The 20752-nt window shown below is 40.4% G+C and overlaps 1 protein-coding gene across 10 annotated transcripts in view; it reads right to left on the bottom strand.

The window, feature by feature from the left end:
* Window positions 1–17726, bottom strand: part of eml1 (EMAP like 1) — a 41014-nt gene extending 23288 nt beyond the window's left edge. For 2 of the 10 annotated variants that reach the window (XM_079370152.1, XM_079370156.1), the window contains exon 1: window positions 6357–7027. In XM_079370152.1, the coding sequence (XP_079226278.1) occupies window positions 6357–6423 (67 nt within the window). In that variant the 5' untranslated portion in view covers window positions 6424–7027. Of the gene's footprint in view, window positions 1–6356; window positions 7030–17506 lie in introns of those variants that run through there. The other 8 variants (XM_079370157.1, XM_079370155.1, XM_079370149.1 and 5 more) reach the window with 6 other exon arrangements.
* Between the last annotated feature and the right edge of the window lie 3026 nt (window positions 17727–20752).

The following is a 20752-nucleotide window of genomic DNA, read 5'->3' as shown; positions in this document are numbered from 1 at the left end:
AGAGAAAGAGAGAGAGAGAGAGAGAGAGAGAGAGAGAGAGAGAGAGAGAGAGAGAGAGAGAGAGAGAGAGAGAGAGAGAGAGAGAGAGAGAGAGAGAAACAAAGAGAGAGAGAGAGAAATACTCTCGACAACAAATGGCATCCCTACCCGCTGGCTTACCAAAAGGCTGTGTCCATGAGCACACTGGCTCTGACCTTGTGTCTGAATAAAACACAAAATATTAGAGATAACCACTCCAGGAATAAACAAAAAGCTGTGTAGCCAAGAGGACAAAATACTTCTGAGTGAATGCAGACGTTCAAACTGTGCAATTAATCATTTTTGGTTAAATTTCTGCAGAAAAAGGAAGAGAGTACCTCTGCCTTATCAAAGGCAGAATATGGTTACTGTCTTTGTCATTCATTTTACTATTTTACTTAAAACAAAAAAAGCATAATATTCTAGAAGCAATGTATTCAAAATGCAACATTTTGCTCAAACTGCAAGAAGGTTGCTTTTGCTTTTGTGAGAAGAAACCCGACATCCAAACTTTATTCCAATGAGCTGCAGCAATACATAAAAACATTCAACACTCGGAGAACTCGTAACATGTTCATATTTAATGCGCCAACACTTTAACTGTTTGTATCTGACAGTTCTCTATTCTAAAAACATAAAAGAGAAAGGGCAGGGTGAATCCTTAGCAGTACAGTGGGGGAGGAAGAAAAAGAAAAAGCCTGACTCGAGACTACAGAAGAGCAAAACAGCCAGACTCAGTATCTGTCTGTCTGGAGAGAAGAAAAAAAAGCACTTTGAGCTCATACTGTTGTACCCGCAGAAGATCAAACAAAGAGCGTGGGAGAGTGCAGCAGAGGATGATGGGTGAAGTGAAAACTGAGAGAAGGAGAGCGAGGAGGAGAGGGAGAGAGAGGAAGGAGAAGGAGTGATAAGAACTAAAGAAGTCCAGCAACAACTGAGAGGGACGGGATGATGATTAAAAAAAAACAGAGAATGGTGTGTGCTCTTACTGACACTGCAATTGGAAATCAATGTGAGCCTTTAAATGAATCAGCAGCAGTGGATGAGCTTCCATTCAGATCGATATTTATTAATCTGCTGCTGTGAAACATGTTACAGGTTCGGAGAAACATAATTTCTTGTTTCTCATTTTTTCACTATTTGTCCATTTATGTCCATAATTAATATTTTGTGCTGTTTTAAACAAGTGTTCTCCAGGCTCACCTAATAGCAGTAGTAGGATTAGTAGAAAGTCTTTCATCTCAAAGTCAGTCAACTAAGCAATTTAACCCCAAGGAAAAACATTGTCAATACATATTTAATAAAAATTATTCTATGGCGTCTAAGCTACCTAAGTCAAAATACAAGTCACGCTAAGTCTCGTCTCTCCCTCCCTGGCATCCTTCCTTCCTTGGCTACTGTGCTCAGTAACGTGAGCTTTAATCCTAATCCCTCCACACGTGCCATCATGAATCAGGGTTTGGACAGAAGATACCTATAGATGCTGAGCCAAGATGGAGAGTAGACTGGATGGAGTCGTGTCATCTCCGCTGTGAATCAAAGACATCCAACGAGCCTATACGTCTTACTGTACTTAACATCCACCTCTCTCCTCCTGCACGTCTGTCCTATCCATCTGTACTACAGCTGACTCAAACTTCCCCCCTATTTTTTTTTATCTGGCACTTTGCATTTAATTCTGTCCAATTCTCTGTATCTTCTTTCATTGCTAACATGTTCTAGTGCCGCAGTGGTTTTCAGCCACTGCAGTATGGTGAGGGTCGTGCCAAGGAACCCGTGGGTGCACAGTGCCAAGTATGAGGCACAAAGGTTTAAAAATAAATAAATAAAAAAAGTTAGTTAGTTAGAGTTATTCAAATCTCAGCCGACATCATTATTGAGAAAGGTCAAAGAACTAATCTCTTTGACGAATTAAGGCATAAAAGATTTGATTGTATAACTGCATGCTTTGTGATGATCATGAACAGTACAGCGCTGAAAGTGAGTCGGATTTACTTATTAACAGATTTAGGTAGTAAAACATGGAGAGCTATGGGAGCTTTAGGAGAAAACGAACAAAGGATTGCTTTCTCTTATATAAGCAATCATGATTATGCACATTTGGACCACATATTTGGCATAGCACACATAATTAGAGCCAATAAGAGCTTTAGATTTTTCATCCTGCTTCCAAACTCCACTGTGTGATATGAACCTGCTTTAGTTTAGCAAGGTTTTGATCATACACTAAAGAATTGGACACATCTCATAGCGTCACAGGAATAGTATATCCAATAGTTAGAGGGCTGAGTTGACTTTTTAGACTGATACTTTTGGGATTCAATCTTTTGGTCCTTCAACTTTAAGACTGTCTTTCTACTTTTTGTCATTTTACAAATTATGAAATAACTGATAGAGTAATCAAAACCAGTCCAGGCAAAATGGACTACGAAAATATATTTGAATACATCAATACATAATTTATGAATCCAATAATGTTGCTTTTGGGCAGGGAAATCCTCTGTAAGTTGATTTGTTAACACAAGTTAAACGGATGGAAACCATTTAGAAATGAAAGCTACGATAGGATCTGTATAATAGTTGGTGGTAACTCCACAGAAGGCAAAGTAAGAAAAACACACAGGACGGTCCTTTAAAGTTTCCTTACATAAAATTAAAGAAAGCCGGTAGATGTGAGGTCAATAAATGTTAATAAAGGAACAACATCTAATTCTATAAAACCCAAAGCAATCTTGTTACAAGGAGCACTACACAGACTAATTCATTCTAAACTGTCCTCTTCTCCAGGACCAAGACACTGCAAATGTGTTTTTATTGATTTGATCTGGATAACAAGAGCTCCTCTAACGGATCCTCTTCCTCTATCAGCTGTAATCAGTTTGTGTGCGCGCGCGTGTCAGAGGGTGTAATGAGGCTAATTTTCAGTTAGCCTGATGAGCTACTGTAGCTGCGACCTCCTGAGGACTATGCATGCAGCCTCCGCGTGTGCCTGCAGTTTAGCTGACCTCGTCTCTGAACATTAGTTTGGTTGGATGATCCACAACACACAGGCCCAGAAACAGAGAGAGAGAGAGAGAGAGAGACAGAGAGACAGAGAGAGAGAGAGAGAGAGAGAGAGAGAGAGAGAGAGAGAGGCTATGAATGACATCATTTACTTTTGCTTAGAGTGGGCAGCTGGAAAGCATTGTAATATCACTTTGCCTACAGGATAACACACACAAACACACACAAACACTCTGGTCCTACAAATGTGTGAGCCCTATGTCATAGACTGAAACACACACATCTTAATTAAGGCTCACCTAATCATGCAGTCTGTTAGAACAAGGAACAAGGCCTATTTACCTCGAATCCATTAGGTTTATTTTTAGTTCTTTGTCTTGTGAAGGAAATAGAGAAAGAAAGCAGGACGACCTAAGTTTGGAGATCTCTGGCAACAGCCCAAGAGCTTCATGTCTTACTTCATCAGCCTCTCTCAGAGACGAAACATGACATTGGAAAGGATTACAAACAACCTTGCAGGGTAAGAAAAGTTAAAGTATCTATTCCTGGGTGCCAGCCATGACAGGGCAACATGTATTAAAGTGTGTAATCACAAGCTTACTAAATGTAGACTGGACGAGCCTTGATCCTTTAACCTAAACAACATAACCAAACAACCAAACAACAAAAGTTATTGGTAAAGCGACATCTTCTGATTACGATCATTTGCACTATTGAATGAGGTCGGCAGACAATTCACTACTTCTTTTCTCCATTTGCTGCGACAAAATGTCTCCACCATGTTGGCATCCTCAAATCTTGATTTAACAGTCTGTGATTGATGCAAACAACCAACTGCTCTCCCTCACAAACGTTTCAGGAGAAGCTTGAGACTCTGCTAGCTGCTGCCTATGACTGTCTCTGTTTGCTCTGACACTCAACGTCTTCACAAACCTCTGAGGCCCAGGGGCAACACGTGTTCTCCAGCACTGACATGCTGTCCTTGCCCTTGCTCTGTAATTTGTGAGATTTTTTTTTGTCTTTTTTTCTGACATTGCACATCAACAGCTACACCGGTTTTTCAGGTCAGTCTGACAGACTCACCTCAACTGTTTTCGTTGGCACTGTCAGCACTTTGCTCATCCCACAGGAACCCTACACTCGAGCAGAAACGTGGAAATATTTCCTGCTTGTAGCTCATATAAGCCCGAGATATAGCACATGACGTAAAATGTAGAAAGATCTCCTCTCGTGTCTTCAGAGACAGAGTGTTGTGAAATCAGCACTGATCACTTGGATGTATTTGTAAAACCTGATACAATCTGATTCCTAACCTTGATTTCACACAACATGCCGTCAAAAATGAATGAATGTTGCATCTTCAGTTCGTTATTTATTGACCTGAGGCACCAAAGGAAGCCATCTTTGCCCGGGATGTTGGAATATTTACAGTGAATATGTTAACTTAAACGATACATCTCCATTCTTAGTGATCTATCTCAACATAACCTTCTGCAACTCTGTTTCTCTTTGTCTGCATCTCTGTCTTTGCAGCTACTTTCAATGTAATGAAGGAAGTCCATAAGGGATAAAAAAAAAAAAAAAAAAGCTCTTAACTAGATTCCTCTCATCAGTGATTCATGAAAATAGACCCGGCATCCAGTATTCAGGGTGGGAGACACCGCTTTGTAATCTTACTTCCAGGATTTGCTCTGATGGACATCCGTATTCCCTCATCTCATTGACTGCTTACACAGCGCAGTAAAAATTATAGATTTTTTCATTATCCACCGTTGGCAATTACCCTTTACTCCACGCTTCAACAATCATACTCGCTAACCACATGGTCACTTCAACTGCAAAGGAGACAAAAAAATGTTAGATGTCCTCTGAAAACAAAAAGGGAAACTATTGTATTACTCGTTTTGGGGTTCCCTGAATGTGCTCATATCAGCACTGCAGCCTGTTTTAAATTCCCTCTACTACAGTGGCGGTCTCTATTGGAGACACTGGTTATTGTGTTGGGGATAATCCCCTTTGTGCTGGGGGCTCACTAACTGTATTTTGTTAGTGTGCAGAGAGTGAGCAACATACTAGTCTCGTTTCAAATATGGTGCTCACTGTCTATGATAAAAATCACTTTTTCTGTGTACAACTGAGTAGTTTTTGTATTTCTAAAATAAAACGTACACACAATAAATGTTTTAAGATAAAATGAAAGAAAGTAGAGCTTTTTCAAAATCGATCCCAAACTGATGTCATACTGATGTGTCACGCTGCTTTCCTTCTTCCCTGAGTCACCCTCTCTCTCCCACCCATAACTGCCCTAAGTACTGTTTCTCCCTCTGCAAGCGAATAAATGACATTAGTGCAGCAGGCAACATGAGCAGTTGTGTCTGTCCTGTTCTGTCTCATTCTGCCAACAGGAGGGAAATATATTCATAACAGAGCCCCCCATCACATCAAGCAGAACCACAGTAATCAGGGCATCGCTGTGAGCTCACCACTGCTCCTCTTCAACTCCCTGTCTTTGTTTATTGGCTCTCCTGATGGCTGCTGGCTCACATCCACTGTTGAGACGATTTTTTTTCTGTAAATACCCTCTGTCAATATGTTTATGATCACATACTGTATGTTCTCGTTTAATGTGCCAAGTTTCAAAGGAGGAAAACATCATGCACTGTAACGTAAAAGATTAACATTTTCCAGCCTTGATTCCAGGACATATCCTTCAACCCACTGGACTTTTTTTTTTAATCAATAAATATCCATGTTTTCTTATCTGTTGTCTGGGGATACATCTGCCAAGTTATGAAATGAGGGGAAATATGCAGTAACAAAGATAACACTTTATCACTATATTTACACTGACTCAAGGGCGTTTCTTTCATTTTTGTTTCTGTTTTAATAAGTATGTGTACAAATTCAATTCTCTCTTTAAGTAGAACTAAAAACACTATAAACCAGCCAATAAGCTTTTGACAGTGAGATAGTCAGCGGGTAGAAATCATGTCTGCCAGGTTGGGGGGAAAATAAGGGAATCAGACTTGGGTTCTGGGTGTTTCCTTTAAATCTTCAGTGGGTTTTTTCCCCTGGAAATGTCCCCTGTCAATTGCAAAGTTTTCTGCCTCAATATCTGCACAGTTCAGTCTCTCTCATGTACTACAACTTAAAATATGACCCTTTTCTTTACTGAAGCTAAAATAGCTTGTCAGTCAGAGACAAGCAAAGCACAGAGACACACATCTCTACTTGGAGTCAAGTTTAGCCAGTCAGCTGGTGACATGTCAAACCCACAGAAACAACATGCAGCAGGAGGGATGGGGGGGGAGGAGGAAGAGTATAGTTGGTGTTACCGTTGCAGAACTGTAGCAGTGATGAGGTGTCATACAGGCTGCTGTAGCTGGAAAAGCCGTCCTCCATTCTCAACCTCTGCTCTGCTCCTCTGTTATCCACCACTCCTCTTCCTCTCTTTCTCTCTCTCTCTCCCTCTCTCTCTCTGGTGACTCCCCTCCGTTAGTTTATCGCTCACTTGGCGCTCCCTCCATTCACTCAGCACGGGTCAAGCTCCCTGGGTGAATAACCATGGCAACCCATTCACTCCGATTATGGCTCCAACCTCCAACCTCTTCTTTAAAAAAAATTAAAAAAAAGTCCTGAACTAGAGCAGAAAGCAGTATATGCAGAAGAAGGAGCTGCAGCAGAGACACAGAAGTTAAGAGGCTGCTGCTTGTTTTCCTCTGTCCTCGCTCTCTCCTCCCTCCTCTTGTCCTTCTGTCTCCGGGAGAAGCAGCTGTGTGTCGTTAGGTAGCGCTGATCTCCAGCAGAAAAACAGCTTTAAGAGGGCTTGAGCTGAGCGAAGGAAGGCTCTGCGTGTGTTTATGTGTGTGTGTGTGTGTGTGTGTCAGGGGCTCTGTGTGTGTGTGTGAGAGTTTAGATAAAGCTCGGGACAGCCCAGCCTTCCCCTGTCACACTGAGTGGACGAGTCAGAGCGCAGGGGGGGCTGGGCCTACAGGAAAGATCCTCCTCCTCTGTCATGATGGCAGAGGAGTGAGGAAGAGAGGATGAAAGGAAGGGCAGAATAAAAGAGGGAAGACAGGGACAAGAGAAGTGTGAGTGTGTGTGTGTGTGTGTGGGGGGGGGGGGGGGGTTCGCCTAAGTAAAAAAGGGAAGTAGAATATAGGACAGGAGAGAAGAGGAGGTGGAGAGAAGGGAGGGACAGAGAGGAGGATAAGCAGAGGAGAGGAGGGAGAAAGAGAGGAAAGGTAAGGTAGAAGAGGAAACATGCATGGGGAGGAAGAAAGAAATGGTATAGACAAGTGTAGGAGAAGACTTTAGGGGCCAAGACAATAGGAAGGAGGGAAAGGAAAGTAAAAGAAAGACGAGGACAAGGAAGGATGATATGAGGAAAAAGGAAAGAGGAAAGGGAGACAGGAAAGGGGCAGGCGAGAATGAAGCAGACACAAGTACAAGTAAAGAAAGAAAGGGGTATAGCCAAGCTGAGAGAGGGGAAATTATGAAAGAAAGGTAGAGAAAGAAGAGGAAACAAGAAGGGGGAAGCGATGGCGGAAAGGAAGGAAAATGTAAGAGGAGAGAAAGGAGAAGCAAAAATGTGTGAGGAAAAAAAGGACTAATTAATAAACTAATAAAGAAAACAGAACTTCTTTCTATTTAGCCTAATAGAGTATTCTCCTGTTTTTGCACACACAGTCAGACAGTCTTCGATACATGGTGCAGAGTCATACTGGGACACAATAACAAACCAGCATCACACACTCTCCTACAGACACACAGAACGCTGGCCGGGCATCACTCCTTCAACTAAACATGATTATCCTTCTGTCCTCTGTGCGTCTTATCTGCCACTCTGCAGCCTGCACTGAGAGCAAGAGATCTTTAAACAAGGCCGAGAGGGGAAGCAAATGAAAGGGAGACGAGAGGGGGAATTGAGAAAAGAGGGGAGGGGGAGGGGGAAAAGAAAGAGATGGAGCAAATTAAAAAGTGAACAGGGGGGGGGGGGGGGGTTCCATGCAAGAAAAAGGGGATACCCTACAAAAACCTGAGGGTTTTGTATGTTCAAGAAGGGGGGGGGTGTCTTTGCATTATTTATAGTTCAAGCTAGCAGGGGAAAATAAGCAGCCAAAGAAGACAGTCTTTGGCCTATATTCACGACTGAAATCTTCTCCCTTTTCGTGTTGAGATCACAAGACGGAGCTGACAAAAGCACCATGAAAAGATTTGTTTCTCTCGCTGTTTTTAAAGCAGCACAGCAGGTGCGATATAATCTGCACGCTCTGTGCTGGTATCTCTCAAAATACCCACAATCCCTCCTGGTTCAAAGGTGTCCCCGGCTAAATTTGACCTTCTGTAGCAGCATGAAAGGGATGCAGTGAAGCGCTGTGGAACGGATGATAAGTTTCATGGTTCAGGCCTTATTCTTGTTGACCTCAGAGCTTCTCCTCTCCCTCAGGAAAACACTGCACTCTGCTTCACTTATTACACAACAGAATCAAGCCACCAAAGCCCAGGAAGAAGACAGGATTACTGGAGAAGACAAGGTGCTTTTTGTAGACTCATGTTGTATTTACACACTGCAATAGTTGTTATGAAGCGTCAGGAGGACATTACATTTAAAAACACAGAGACACGGCGGTTCAGTGTCGACCTTAGCACCATTTTTAAAGCTCGATGTCTGCAGCCACAGAAAATGCTCTTACATAAGAGTGATGAGAAATGCGGTAGGATATTTGCATTTATTAAGAATGTATGCAGCCATTATATACATTATTTCAAATAAATAAATAAAAACATTCTTTGTAAATGGGTTCGGTTTTAGAGGTTTTAACAATCAAAAAGCCACTGCGTGTTTTGATCCAGATACAGAGAGGAATTTCATGCAAGCAACACACCCTGTAAACATCCTTTGTGTTTTGATTCTGCAGCATGCAGGTCACACTCGTGTTATGTCTAAAGGGGGGGGTCAGATTATTGTCAAATCTCATTCTGGGTCAGATTTGGGGTCGAGATTAGGGACAGGTCTGAGGAGCAACTAAAACTGGAGTACATTCCCTCCAAAATCCCTTCCCCATGGGTCCCTAAACCCCACCTACACACAACCCCACGGGTGGCAGGTGGTGGAGCTGCTCCTCCACCCCTCCCATCTACACTTATCCTTTTGAACTCCCCACCCTCCCACCATTCATCAGTGAGTCCAGAGGGTGCATAAACACACACACACACACACACACACACACACACACACACACACACACACACACACACACACACACACACACACACACACACACACACACACACACACACACACACACACACACACACACACACACACACACGCACACGCACACACACACACACACACGCACACGCACACACACACACACACACACGCACACACACACACACACACGGACTTAAAATCTAAACAGGATGGTGCTGTGCAGAGTGAGAGGATAACTCATTTATACAAACAAATGCTGAAAATGCGCGGCCTACATCTTGGAGCTTCTTCCTTTCACTGATTTACTTTCAAGTTGAAGTTAACAATGGAAAATGACTTCTATTTTCTTTAAGGAACCTATTGTCAATGTTTTAGAAAAGTACAACTAAGTGTTATTTAAGCCTTAATTCTGTTGCGTCCCTGAGTAAAGCAGAGCATTAGCAGTGAGTTTCAGCTCACTGTTTAAGATGTTTTGCAACTACAGTGTTTTATTGACTCTCACAGCTCACTCAGTGTGATTTGTTGTATTCAAAGTTCTCGTAAAGACATCAAAGCTTTTTGTATGTAGGTCAGGCTAACTACAAGGTCAGTGAAAACAGCTATGAAAACAGATCGTCTTGGTTTTCCTTGACTCATTATTTAACTTCAATAATCAATAGTTTAAAAATATGTCCACTATCATTGACAGCTTAATGATTCAGACTAATACACAGCCTTCAGGGTCTGGGTGCAAGCTGTTATTTTATTGGAATACATCTAGAAATGTGTAGGTGTTTGGAGTACTAATACATTGGCCTTCTTAGCTTTTTCACAAGGCCAGTTGTTTTTACATCTCTGGCCCTCATGAGGCACATGAAGGTCAAAGTCAAACAGAGTTGCTGTTCTTTTCTTTTTCCTTCTTAAGAGAGAACATAAACTTGCTGACATCAGTTTTATCCAAAGATGATCAGTCAGCCAGTCACTGGGCCAGGATTATACACAATCAAATCCAGATCTGAAGTGGAAACAAGGTCAATCCTCGCTATGATCCAGCCACCATCTGTGAGGCTGTCCTGATTATTGGGCTCTTTTGTGCTTTACACCATGAGTTAATCCAAACTGGGGTCTTTCTACAAACACTGAATTTCAAACAAAGGCTGAAGTCTTTTTTTTTTTTTTACAGTGAGGCATGCTGCACAGCTCATGTGGAGTAGATCTTAAGCATGCATAGAAATCTGGAAGGAAATGTTTTAGCTACATAATAATACTCAAACTAGTAAATCATTAAGTATGTTCGTGATGATGGGAAAGTTGTCAAACAAAGCAAAGTTGTACCAGTGGTGCTTAAATATCATTGTCACCTAACCAAAGAAAAAAGTAGAATAAGACAAACATGATATAAGGCTGCATAAATTTATCAAAGACAAACATACAACTAAGATTGTTTGTGTTCTTCTTACATTTAGAAAAAAAGGAGAGGTGAATGTGTGTCTGAACTGTCTGTAGCAGCATGTAGCAAAGGTCACTCAATATAAGCCAACAAGGAAGAGTGAGCTAAAATATCATCCCCATGACACACTGTTACACATTTATTTCTCTTGTTGATAACATTCACATGTAGTTCAAAAGTTCAGCTGTCTTTACTCAAACCTGTTGTATAATTGAAAAATGGACAGTCTTACCTACAGAGACTGTATATTACAGCAAAGAAGCACGAGGTATAAGTGGCAGGCACCAAGTATGGTGGAGGTGGAAAGGGGGATTAGGTAGCTGAGATAAGAAATGTTCTCTCATGGCAATTTGAGAATTAACTCTCCTTAAATGTGATTTGATGTGTTTGGTCACCAGATGTTAGAGTTATTTTAAGTGAAGGAGCTGCAAGGGCCGAGAGTGGCATCGTGTAGAGCTCGATCTATGACTTCCTTTTTGCTCATTTTGCCTTTTTGCAAAGATTATTTGTATTTTAGTCGGGATAAATACATTCCTTGGGAATGCATTCTGATTGTTTGTCTATTCTTCTCAGTGTGAATCAAAAGGCCACTCAGAATAAATGCATATTTATGTTGTGCTAGTGATGCTACAGATGAGCATGCAACTTACCATCTCACATAGTAAAAGTTGAACAACTTGCCTGCAAAAAAATTCTATTAGAATTTTCATTTTGAGCATGTTGCGGTTAGCAATTAGCTACTTTTAGCACTAGCCTATAAGTAGCCTCCACCTGCCAGCTGTAGGCTCTTAGTCCCTGATTGGTAAAGCTCCTGTCAGGTTTTGCCACCTGTGGACAAACGTTCCTCTTTTGTTTTTACTGTTTGTATGTTTTTTATGGCACTCAAAGGCCAAACTCTTGCAATATGAACACAATATTTTATCTACTTATGTTTAATCCTTAAGCTTTGGTCGATAAAGCCAAGATCAGCTCTGAAGGCATGACAGTGTGTTAGCTCATATCAGTGTGTGCTATTGATTTCCCTGGATCACCCATAGAGGCCAGGCCAGCAGAGGACGGCGTGCTCTCGTGTTAATTAAACCCTGAAAGATGAAAAAGAATGCATAAAGAAGAGCTGTTTAAAGTTTCTGTCGTCATGAATTATGAGGAATAAATGTGACCTAATTTCAAAGAGGGAGTGATTTTATTCACAGCTCTGCTTCACATAAAGTAAGAAGTAGTAGGTGTTTTATCATGTTAGCCATCTTAAGTGTGAATGTTATCCTGCCATTGTTTGAATCTGTGCAGCTTTAGGTCAAGCATAATGTTCATTTTGTTAGCGTAACAAAAAGAATGATGTGTTTACTGATGTTAACTATATCTCAGTTTGCCATCTTAGTTATTGAGTTGTCCTGCTAAAATCTGAGTTTATGAAGCTTTCACTCCAGATAAATGCTAAAGTTCTAAGTTTTACATGTGTTTATTTCATGTTTGTCACCTTATTTATTTTTATTTTTTCTCATTTTCTGAACCTCCACTGGGCAATGTAATTTTGCAGGTATTTGGTAAATGGACCAATGAAAATTGTCCCAAAAATATGTGACCAGATTTAAAAGGATCCAATAAATAAATGAATAAATAAAAACATCCATACGATTTTATTTACTAGATTCAACTATGTCGAAGTTTTTACATAATTCGTTAGTATTTTCACTCTGGGAGCAATTAGTACAACATTTTGATTGTTCACATCTTGTAGTTTTTGCTATTCATAGCTTTAAAAGTTCAATACGATACCATACTGTACTTTTTTGCTTCTTCATTTTCCCCTTGGGGAAATTTGTCTTGGACTAAAGTAAAGTATTTCACATTTGTTCATGAAGTAAATCCTCCGTAACCACCATCCATTCGTCTGCGGAGTGGAAGTCCTCTAAAGCAGAAAATGATTCTCACCAAACGAAAATAACTAACAAATACAGATTTGTTTATATTTTTGCAATAGGTAAAAAGAAAAAGGCTCCAGGATAAGAGGAAATGTCAACGACACACTGCAGTACTCTGTTGTGAGCTACGCAAGCATCAGTATTGCCAAATGGTGATGCTATGATTCAGGGAAAAACTGGGTCACCACTTGTGTTTTAGTGCAGTCTTTGGTCATGGTCTCTAATGGCATTATACATAGAGAAATCATCTACTATACTCTGTATAATCAACAAAGACCCACATTTATCGACTTTCATTAGTTATAGCGCGAAAATGCATTGCAAAGATGTCTCCATTCTGCCATGCAGTTGGATCACTTCCTTTTTACCGTTACAGCATTATGTGAGTAAACTGATGTGCTTTATCAGCAATGGATAACTTTTTAGAGGAATGGATTCAGGGTAATTGAAAGTGTATATGACGGCGGTGGTTTAAAGAGAGAAAAGTCCTAACCCCTGTTAAGTCTTTATGTACACCATGTTAAGATAGACTTTATGAGAGGCAGAGAAGGCACGTGAGCGTGGAAGAGGAGAATCTGCTTTTGGGCTGTAAATAGCTTCTAATCCTCAGGCTGTGGAGCAGCGTTACATGTCCTACTCCTGCTCGTCTTTTTCTGTGTGGTGGAATTTATCACCCTGTCAAACACGAAAAAGCACTGCAGATTTATAGGTCACCAAACCTCTTTTTAAAAATATAATATAGCATGCTGTCTCTCCCTGCGGCAGTTTAGCTGGCAACATCTAATCTTGACTGAACAAAATCAATACTACTATTAAAGAATTGGTTGTATTACTTTTAAGCCAGGAAGTAAGTCAGTATGTTAAAGCCAGTGCTTGTCACACCTTGATGCTTTTGTGTTATGTTTAATAAACACATGATAAAACATTACACATTACAAACTCAGAGCAACAATTATCATATCACAGCTTCCTCTAATTCCTGATTCTGAATCCTGAGCATCAAAAGGTGTCAGAGTAACAGCCTAACATCCTATGCTCTTCGAGTTCTTGCTGTTAGTTAAAGAGGACATATTATACCATTTTCACCTTTTCAATCAGTCCCCTGTTGTTTAAATGAAACATCTGCGCTGTGCTTTGTCCAAAATGTAACATGAATCTAGCACCAGAGGTTTGTGACCCTGCAGAAACCAGCTCTCTCAGAACGCTCCGTTTTCGTGTGTGCGTGATGTAAAGATTCAACCGTTTTTGATTTCCATGTTATTCTTTTTTTGTACTTATGTTGCTGAGTTGGTTGTGACAGCTGATTGATTTTTTTTTTTTTGACAGTACACAAAAAAGCGACTCAATTACGAAATCGTGAGTAAACGAATTGTTGCTGATCAACCCTTATTCTAAGACCCTTTGGTGAAGAAGTAAAACGTCCCTGAAATTTGGGAAAGAAGCTGCAAAACAGGCAGAGGAAGAGGTTTGGTATGCCAGGATGGAGTAGACTAGCATACCAGATTAAATTTTCAACATGCACAGTTGTGAGCAAGTGAAGGAACCTACTTTATTATTCTGTACAAGACTATAACATTTAGCACCATATAATGGTTCATGTGTATGCAGTAATGTCTGAGCCTTCATTGCTTCTGTGTCAACCTTTAAAAACGATCTTCCCGCCTCTTTCCACTCTGCTTGACCTCTTCGCCTTTACACTAATGATGCTGTAGAAGTGGGAAGAATGAATATAAAGTACACAGACGGCTCTAATCTATATGTTAATGAGGAATAACTTGGACACAGGAGTCGAAAAGCACTCGTGAAATTTAGTGGGTTAAAGTCCATGCAAATGTACTAATGTGAAGGATTCTTACGGCCATTAAAAATCCTCTTTCAGGTGAGAGGGAGACGTTGTAATGCATTAACCCTTTAGCTCCATAAAGACATTCATTAATCTAAATTCACCTCATGTAAGTCTAATAGTGCTTCGGTGTGTGTGATGTGGACTCACGTTTGTGTTGCAGAGTGTGCAGGGCTGTGTTCTCTCAAGCGACGACAACATTAATCACATCTGACTTGGCCACTGAAACATCCATGTACACACCCTTCCCCCCATTTCCTGAACAACCAAGAACTCTTCTCTTTCTCTCTGTACAAACCCACACACACACACACACACTTATATTCAAACATGGATGTGCATGCATTACCCTCCAGCACACAGTGTTATCTTTTTACTCGCTTCTCATGCAGAACCTTCAACTAAAAATATTTCTACCTTCGTGTTAGTCTTTACTTTACTTTTCTTGCATCCACTACGGTTTCTTCTTCCCTGCACTCTCCTCTAATGTTCCTTTGAAAGTCAGAGCACCTCATCCCTCTGATCGATACAGCCTAAAATAAACTGCACTGAGGAAATCTGGCGTCTGCTGCGGAGTGGACTCTTTTGCATGTGTTGTAGCTCGGATGCTCCTCCCTGCGTGTCTCACATACACACACAAACTGCAGGTGAGGGTGTGACGAATGACCCATATTTTTGAAGCTAGTTTGTTAAACAGAGGATTCACTGTCGGCGGAGCTGTGTGTCCTCATGTTCAGGGCACAGATGGATGGGCTGACGTCAGAGGGCAATGACGTCATCTGTATCTCTCATGTACATTTATGAACACACTCTAGCACACACACACTCACACACATCTCCTCACCCAGCATCTGTATTACAAGCTGTCGGCTCTGGGTGCTGATGGCTGTCAATCATATACAGACTTGTCAACTCCAGTTAATGCTCTGAAAAGTCTAAGTTAATGCACACAGTATGCGGTTGTTTTTCCTTTTTCACCAGAGACATCTCCTGTGAAACAGCCACCGCCTTGCTCCTCAACGACTCATACTCCTACCCTTGTTACCCCTTATTCTTTGCCACCCCCCTTTTGTTCCCTCCTCGCTTCTCTTTTTTGGTATCCTTCATTTTCTCCACTTTTGTCTCTCTATCCTCTTGTATCCCTAATCCCCCTTTTCATATCTCTCTCCCTCTAATCACCACTTGTTATGGATTTTCTTCCACCCATCTCTGTATAGAGTTCTTCCAATTGTAAGATATGCATACGCTGCCACCTGCAGGACCCAAACTAAACTGCTCAACTGGTCACTTGTTCATGGAAGTCAGTGTGTTAGGAACTGACGGAGTGTGAAAAGTTGGTTTTCAGGCCATCAAGTCTGGGGTAAATGACACACTGAAAATAATGGCTTGACTGTTTGGCCATTTCAACAGAGCACATTTTAGGTATTAAAAAATGGAAATAATTCCTAAGCTGCTTTAGCATGGGGGTATCGTGCATGTTGAGACATGCAAAGCCATTTTTTGAAGTTAGTATCAAATGGGAAAAATTAGAATTCTGCTGTAAAAAAATCTCTTCTGTGGAAAATAAAAAGTCATTATAAAAATATAAAACACCAGAACAGAGCAGAGTTTGAATGCCTGACACGACTTCATAAAAACAGCAGTTCATATTCTTTTGCCAACAATGCGATCTTAATTATACAAAGGAAAGCGATTAGTGCGCTGAACTTGAAACCTTCCATAAGTCATGAGCTACTTTCCTCAACTGTTTATTTCTCCAAGTGCTGTTTCCTTTGTAGTTTCCATCAGATAACATCTTCATTCCAACACATCCTCCTGTGTGTCCTTCACTCACATCTCTGTGCCCACACACGACTTCATTCTCAGAGTTCGACAGGGTTGATAAATCCTGTGTAAGATCTCTACCTTAAGAATGTCAAACAAGAAAAGGTTTTTTTTTTATAATGGTGCACTATGGAGATTTGGTAGTACATTTTGAAAGTTGGAGAAGTGAAATAATTCTGTTACATTTTCTGAACGAAATACACAAACTTTATTGAAAGAAAAAACTTGACATTTCTCTTCAAAAAGTCCAGAGTGCACCTTTAACAATCTTGACAAAAATGCTAAGATGTTGAACTCAAATGTTTTTAACTTTTGATAACTTGTGATGTTTTGACTACTGAACCGATACGTTTGAAGTGATACATAACAAAGGTAAAATGAAGAGTTTACCAACAGTATAAAATGCAGAATGGACATTCAGCCATTGTGTCATTTTATCAACTGCGGAATCAGCTTGAGAAAGACTCACAGCGCAGTGTTCAAACATCTTGTTCCTGTTAGTGAATATTTAACAGTTTACTTTTGATGTAATTTCCTGGCAAGTCTATCATCTAGTTTGATATGGTTGATAAGGGAGGTGTGGTTAACTGTCAATCCCACAATATCCACAATCTTGGTGGGTGGGAGTCCAGCAAGAGGAAAGAAAACAGGAGATAAAAGAAATGGGGAAAAAAAGACAGATGAAGAGAGAAGTAAGAAAGTGAAACATGAGCGAGCGAGAGAACAAGACAAGTGAAAGGTTTCTATTTATAACTAATTGTTTCTGTTAGTCTGTCAGACAGGCCTTTAGCTGCACTTACGGGAAATGACCCTTCACTTAATGCTTAGCTGACACACACACACATGCACACAACACATCTTTAAAACATGCAGTATTGTTGTATTTCCATTTTTCTTCCAGGAAATAGTAGAAGTACCTTTCTATCTCAGTCCATCCACTCTCTTTTCCTCTCTTCGCTCTACATCACTGCCTTAAACTCTTGAATTTTGCAACCATTCTGCACTATTTTCATGAAACCAGAGGGAATTCTCGACAAGTTACCATATAAGGGCCCAAACTATGAGCAGCTCCTCTTCTTAGCTGAATACTTGCAGGGTGAGCTGTCCGAGCAGAAAGTTAAGACCTCATCCATCAAACATACATGTGCAGACACCCAAACCCAAACAATTTACAAGTATGTAAGCACAGCTATGCATCTCCACGCATGCACATGTGCACAGCAGTCATGCTCTCTGTTTTCACTTACCGGTAGGTAGCCCCTCACAGTCAGACATGGCCAGGAAGATGAGGATCAGGTCAGTGTCTTCTTGTGTCAGTTGAGTTTCTGCAGTTTGTTTCTTCTTCTGACTGTGTTCCTTTTTTTTTTTTTTTTTTTTTACAACTTTGTCTTTATCCAACTCTCTATTTAGGCTAGAAGCTGTCAAACTCTCTCTGTTTAGCTTTCCTGCTTTACTTTCTCACTCCTTGTTCTCCTCTCCCTCACTCTCTCTTTCTCTCTCTCTCTCTCTCTCTCTCTCTCTCTCTCTCTCTCTCTCCATAACTCCACAATGTATGACCAGTGGCCAGGAGATATGCCAATCAAAAATGACACACTGTGCTATTGGATACTAAATTTATAACAAACAGTCCTCCCATGGGATACTGTTACTTTTAGATACAGCAGGCCTTTTTTTAGATATGATTTCATTGACTTCCAACTTATCTGCAACACATATCCTAAAAATTAGATGAAAGAAAAGAACAAAAAGCCCATAGGCTAAGAAAACAGCAACAATGTTAAGATTCCTCCTTTAAATCCCACCGTGGAAGTTTCAGAATCACTTTTGTTTCCTGATGTACTTTTCTCCTTATCCCTTGAGCCTGTAACAATAAATAAATAAATCAGATAGTTCCAGGAAACTCCTTCTCCCTTGGGATTCAGGTTGGCCAAAACCTGGCTTTTTTCCTTTTTTCAGAAAAGCTTAGTATTTTTTGGCTGCAGTTGAATTTATGTCCTGTAGGGGGTGCTTGTGTTTTGTTTAAAAAGCAGCACATGATATGAGGGGAAAATCCTTTGTTTTCTCTAGCTCCTAAAATACCTAGAACTTTAGAGTCAGGTGACTCTGTATTAAATTTAAATCTACAGTCAGTCGAAATGGTTAATTTTTTAATTGGACATAACTAAGCAAGAGTAAATTTCTGAGAAGTTGCATTCACTGCCAAATTCTTCTGAACATGTATTTTAGGCAGGAGAGCAGACAGAGAAAAATGTTCTCTCCAAAATAAAGACAACTCCAAAACCAATCCATGAAGGAGAGAACAAAGGGAATCAAATATGGCAGCCAGCTTTGCCTTTCCTTTGTAGCTCCGTTCATACACACAGCAGACAAAGAAAAGAGCTTGTCACGCACTTCATAATTCTTTACAGATTACTCGCCCACTTGAGTGCACAAATGTTCTTCAGCTTTGATTAAGCTCACAGCCAACCTTTCTGTAACCTCAATCCTCAATTTCTTTTCTGCGTACTCAGCTGACCCTTTGTCACTTGACTCAGGAGGATTATCACGAGGGAAAGGTCCAGCATGTGACAGAGTGGGGTCATGTTAAGCTTGTCCAGCAGTAGTTTGTGTGTCAGAGAGGGGGGTGTCAGCGCAGGGTACCAGACCAGGATTATCTTGAGATTTTTTTCTCAGAGAACACAGGTGATGAGATGTTGGAGGGTTTTCTTGCTCCGTTATCTGCGTTTTAGGCCTGTCAGTGCCCCCCAACTTAACACAGCACCCCGGCCTTCACACCAGGCCCTGCTTTGATGTTTGATCTCCAGGTCTTGTTTGCCAAAGAGCTCGAGGGCACTTCTGCAAACGTAACCCAAACCTTCACCCCACAAAGACCTCTTGACCTCTCTTGCTCTGGCAAACAGAAAGTGGACCATCCACCTCCATGTCTGCTTTCACTCACTAATGATCACATGAAATGACTTCAGCTGAGGTAATATACTCCTGAGAGTCCACAATGGTGCCCACAGGGTGTTAAATTAGATTGTTAAGTGGTTTAATATGAGTTTGCAACACTTGGATTCCTGCAATAGCTTGAAACAATGCAGCATTTTCCAACACACACACATACAAGTAGGCTATTCGAAGTCTGGATTGATTTAAAATTTGAGTAAATAATGAAGACCTCAGCAATAGCGAGCTTACAGATATCTAAGAATAATAGATGTTGTCATCTATGAATATGTTCCATTCATAAATGTGCAGTAGAAAGCCAGTTAAACATGATGGATTTATCTTCATTTGAACCCACAAAGTACAGGGCAAGCTCCGATAATGAGTCATGTTGTGCCACAATGGAAAGTGATAAAGAAAAAAAACTAAGGAGGTGCTTTCTTAATAAGTCAATAAAAGCAACAATCAGGAGAAGTAAGAGCCACCAAGTGGTTGTAAAGGGGGATTAAATGTTACTTTACTAGTTTGAAGGTAGACTTAAGTGGTTTAAAATGTGTTATTGTGGAGACCTACCTCTGCAGTTCCTTGTTAATTATCTCTATCTGAGACAACCTAAAATACAACTTCTGCTGAATGAATGTTGTTTATCTTATGATTTATCAAAGATGTGTAATCTGAAGGAAACTTTGTAATAAATATGTATATTTATATTCATTTTAGGGTACCGTACAAGAAAACCATTTGACATATTGTATAAATTAGATTAACATTTTTTGGAGATAAAATGCGCAGCACTTACCTGCAAGTCTTTTGACCAGTCAGAGAGTTTACACTGCATTTTATATTTCACCTTTCATACACACATTCATCGACACTATGATGGTTATGTCTTCTGGAGCAACTTGGGCTTTAGTGTATTGCCCAGACACATTTAGACACGTAGACTGCAGGAGCTGGGGACCTAACGACCAATCCGCCAACCCAAAGACAACTCACACTAACACACAACTGCTCAAAACACAATCAACAAAACTGGTGCAACAGAACAATATTTTGTCATCAGCATACTAATGAATTTACAACCATTCAGTAATAAATTAAATGGGACCATGTGTGATATTGTTTGAATTCATAAGATCTTTTTACTTCATGTTCACACTTTGTTTGTTTGACTCTTTTAAAGAAGATTTTGTCACGTCAATGATAAGTAGGTCTCTCAGCAATGCTAAATGGTAAACCATATTACTTTCCTTTGATAAATCAAATAAAGAGGCTGCACAGAGTTGCTTTTATCTCAAACAGATGTTACATGAAAGTGGTAGCAATAATTGTAATTTGTTGTCCTGATAGTTTTTGATTTCCTTTGAAGTATGTATCATGTGCTCTACAAATACGTTTACAATCCAGACAGTAATCTTGGTCTACCTGCATGTCACAACCATAGACTGTATATAGAATGGACAGCAGAATATCTTGCCTCAAGTGAAGCCAGAAGATTTAGAGCTCCCCCTGTTGACTGGCAGCAGAATAAGACATAAATGCCACATCCTCCACATGAGTCAAAC

Source organism: Symphodus melops (genome assembly GCF_947650265.1).
Source record: "Symphodus melops genome assembly, chromosome: 19".
Taxonomy (NCBI): domain Eukaryota; kingdom Metazoa; phylum Chordata; class Actinopteri; order Labriformes; family Labridae; genus Symphodus; species Symphodus melops.
This window is presented reverse-complemented; position numbering and strand designations above follow the sequence as displayed.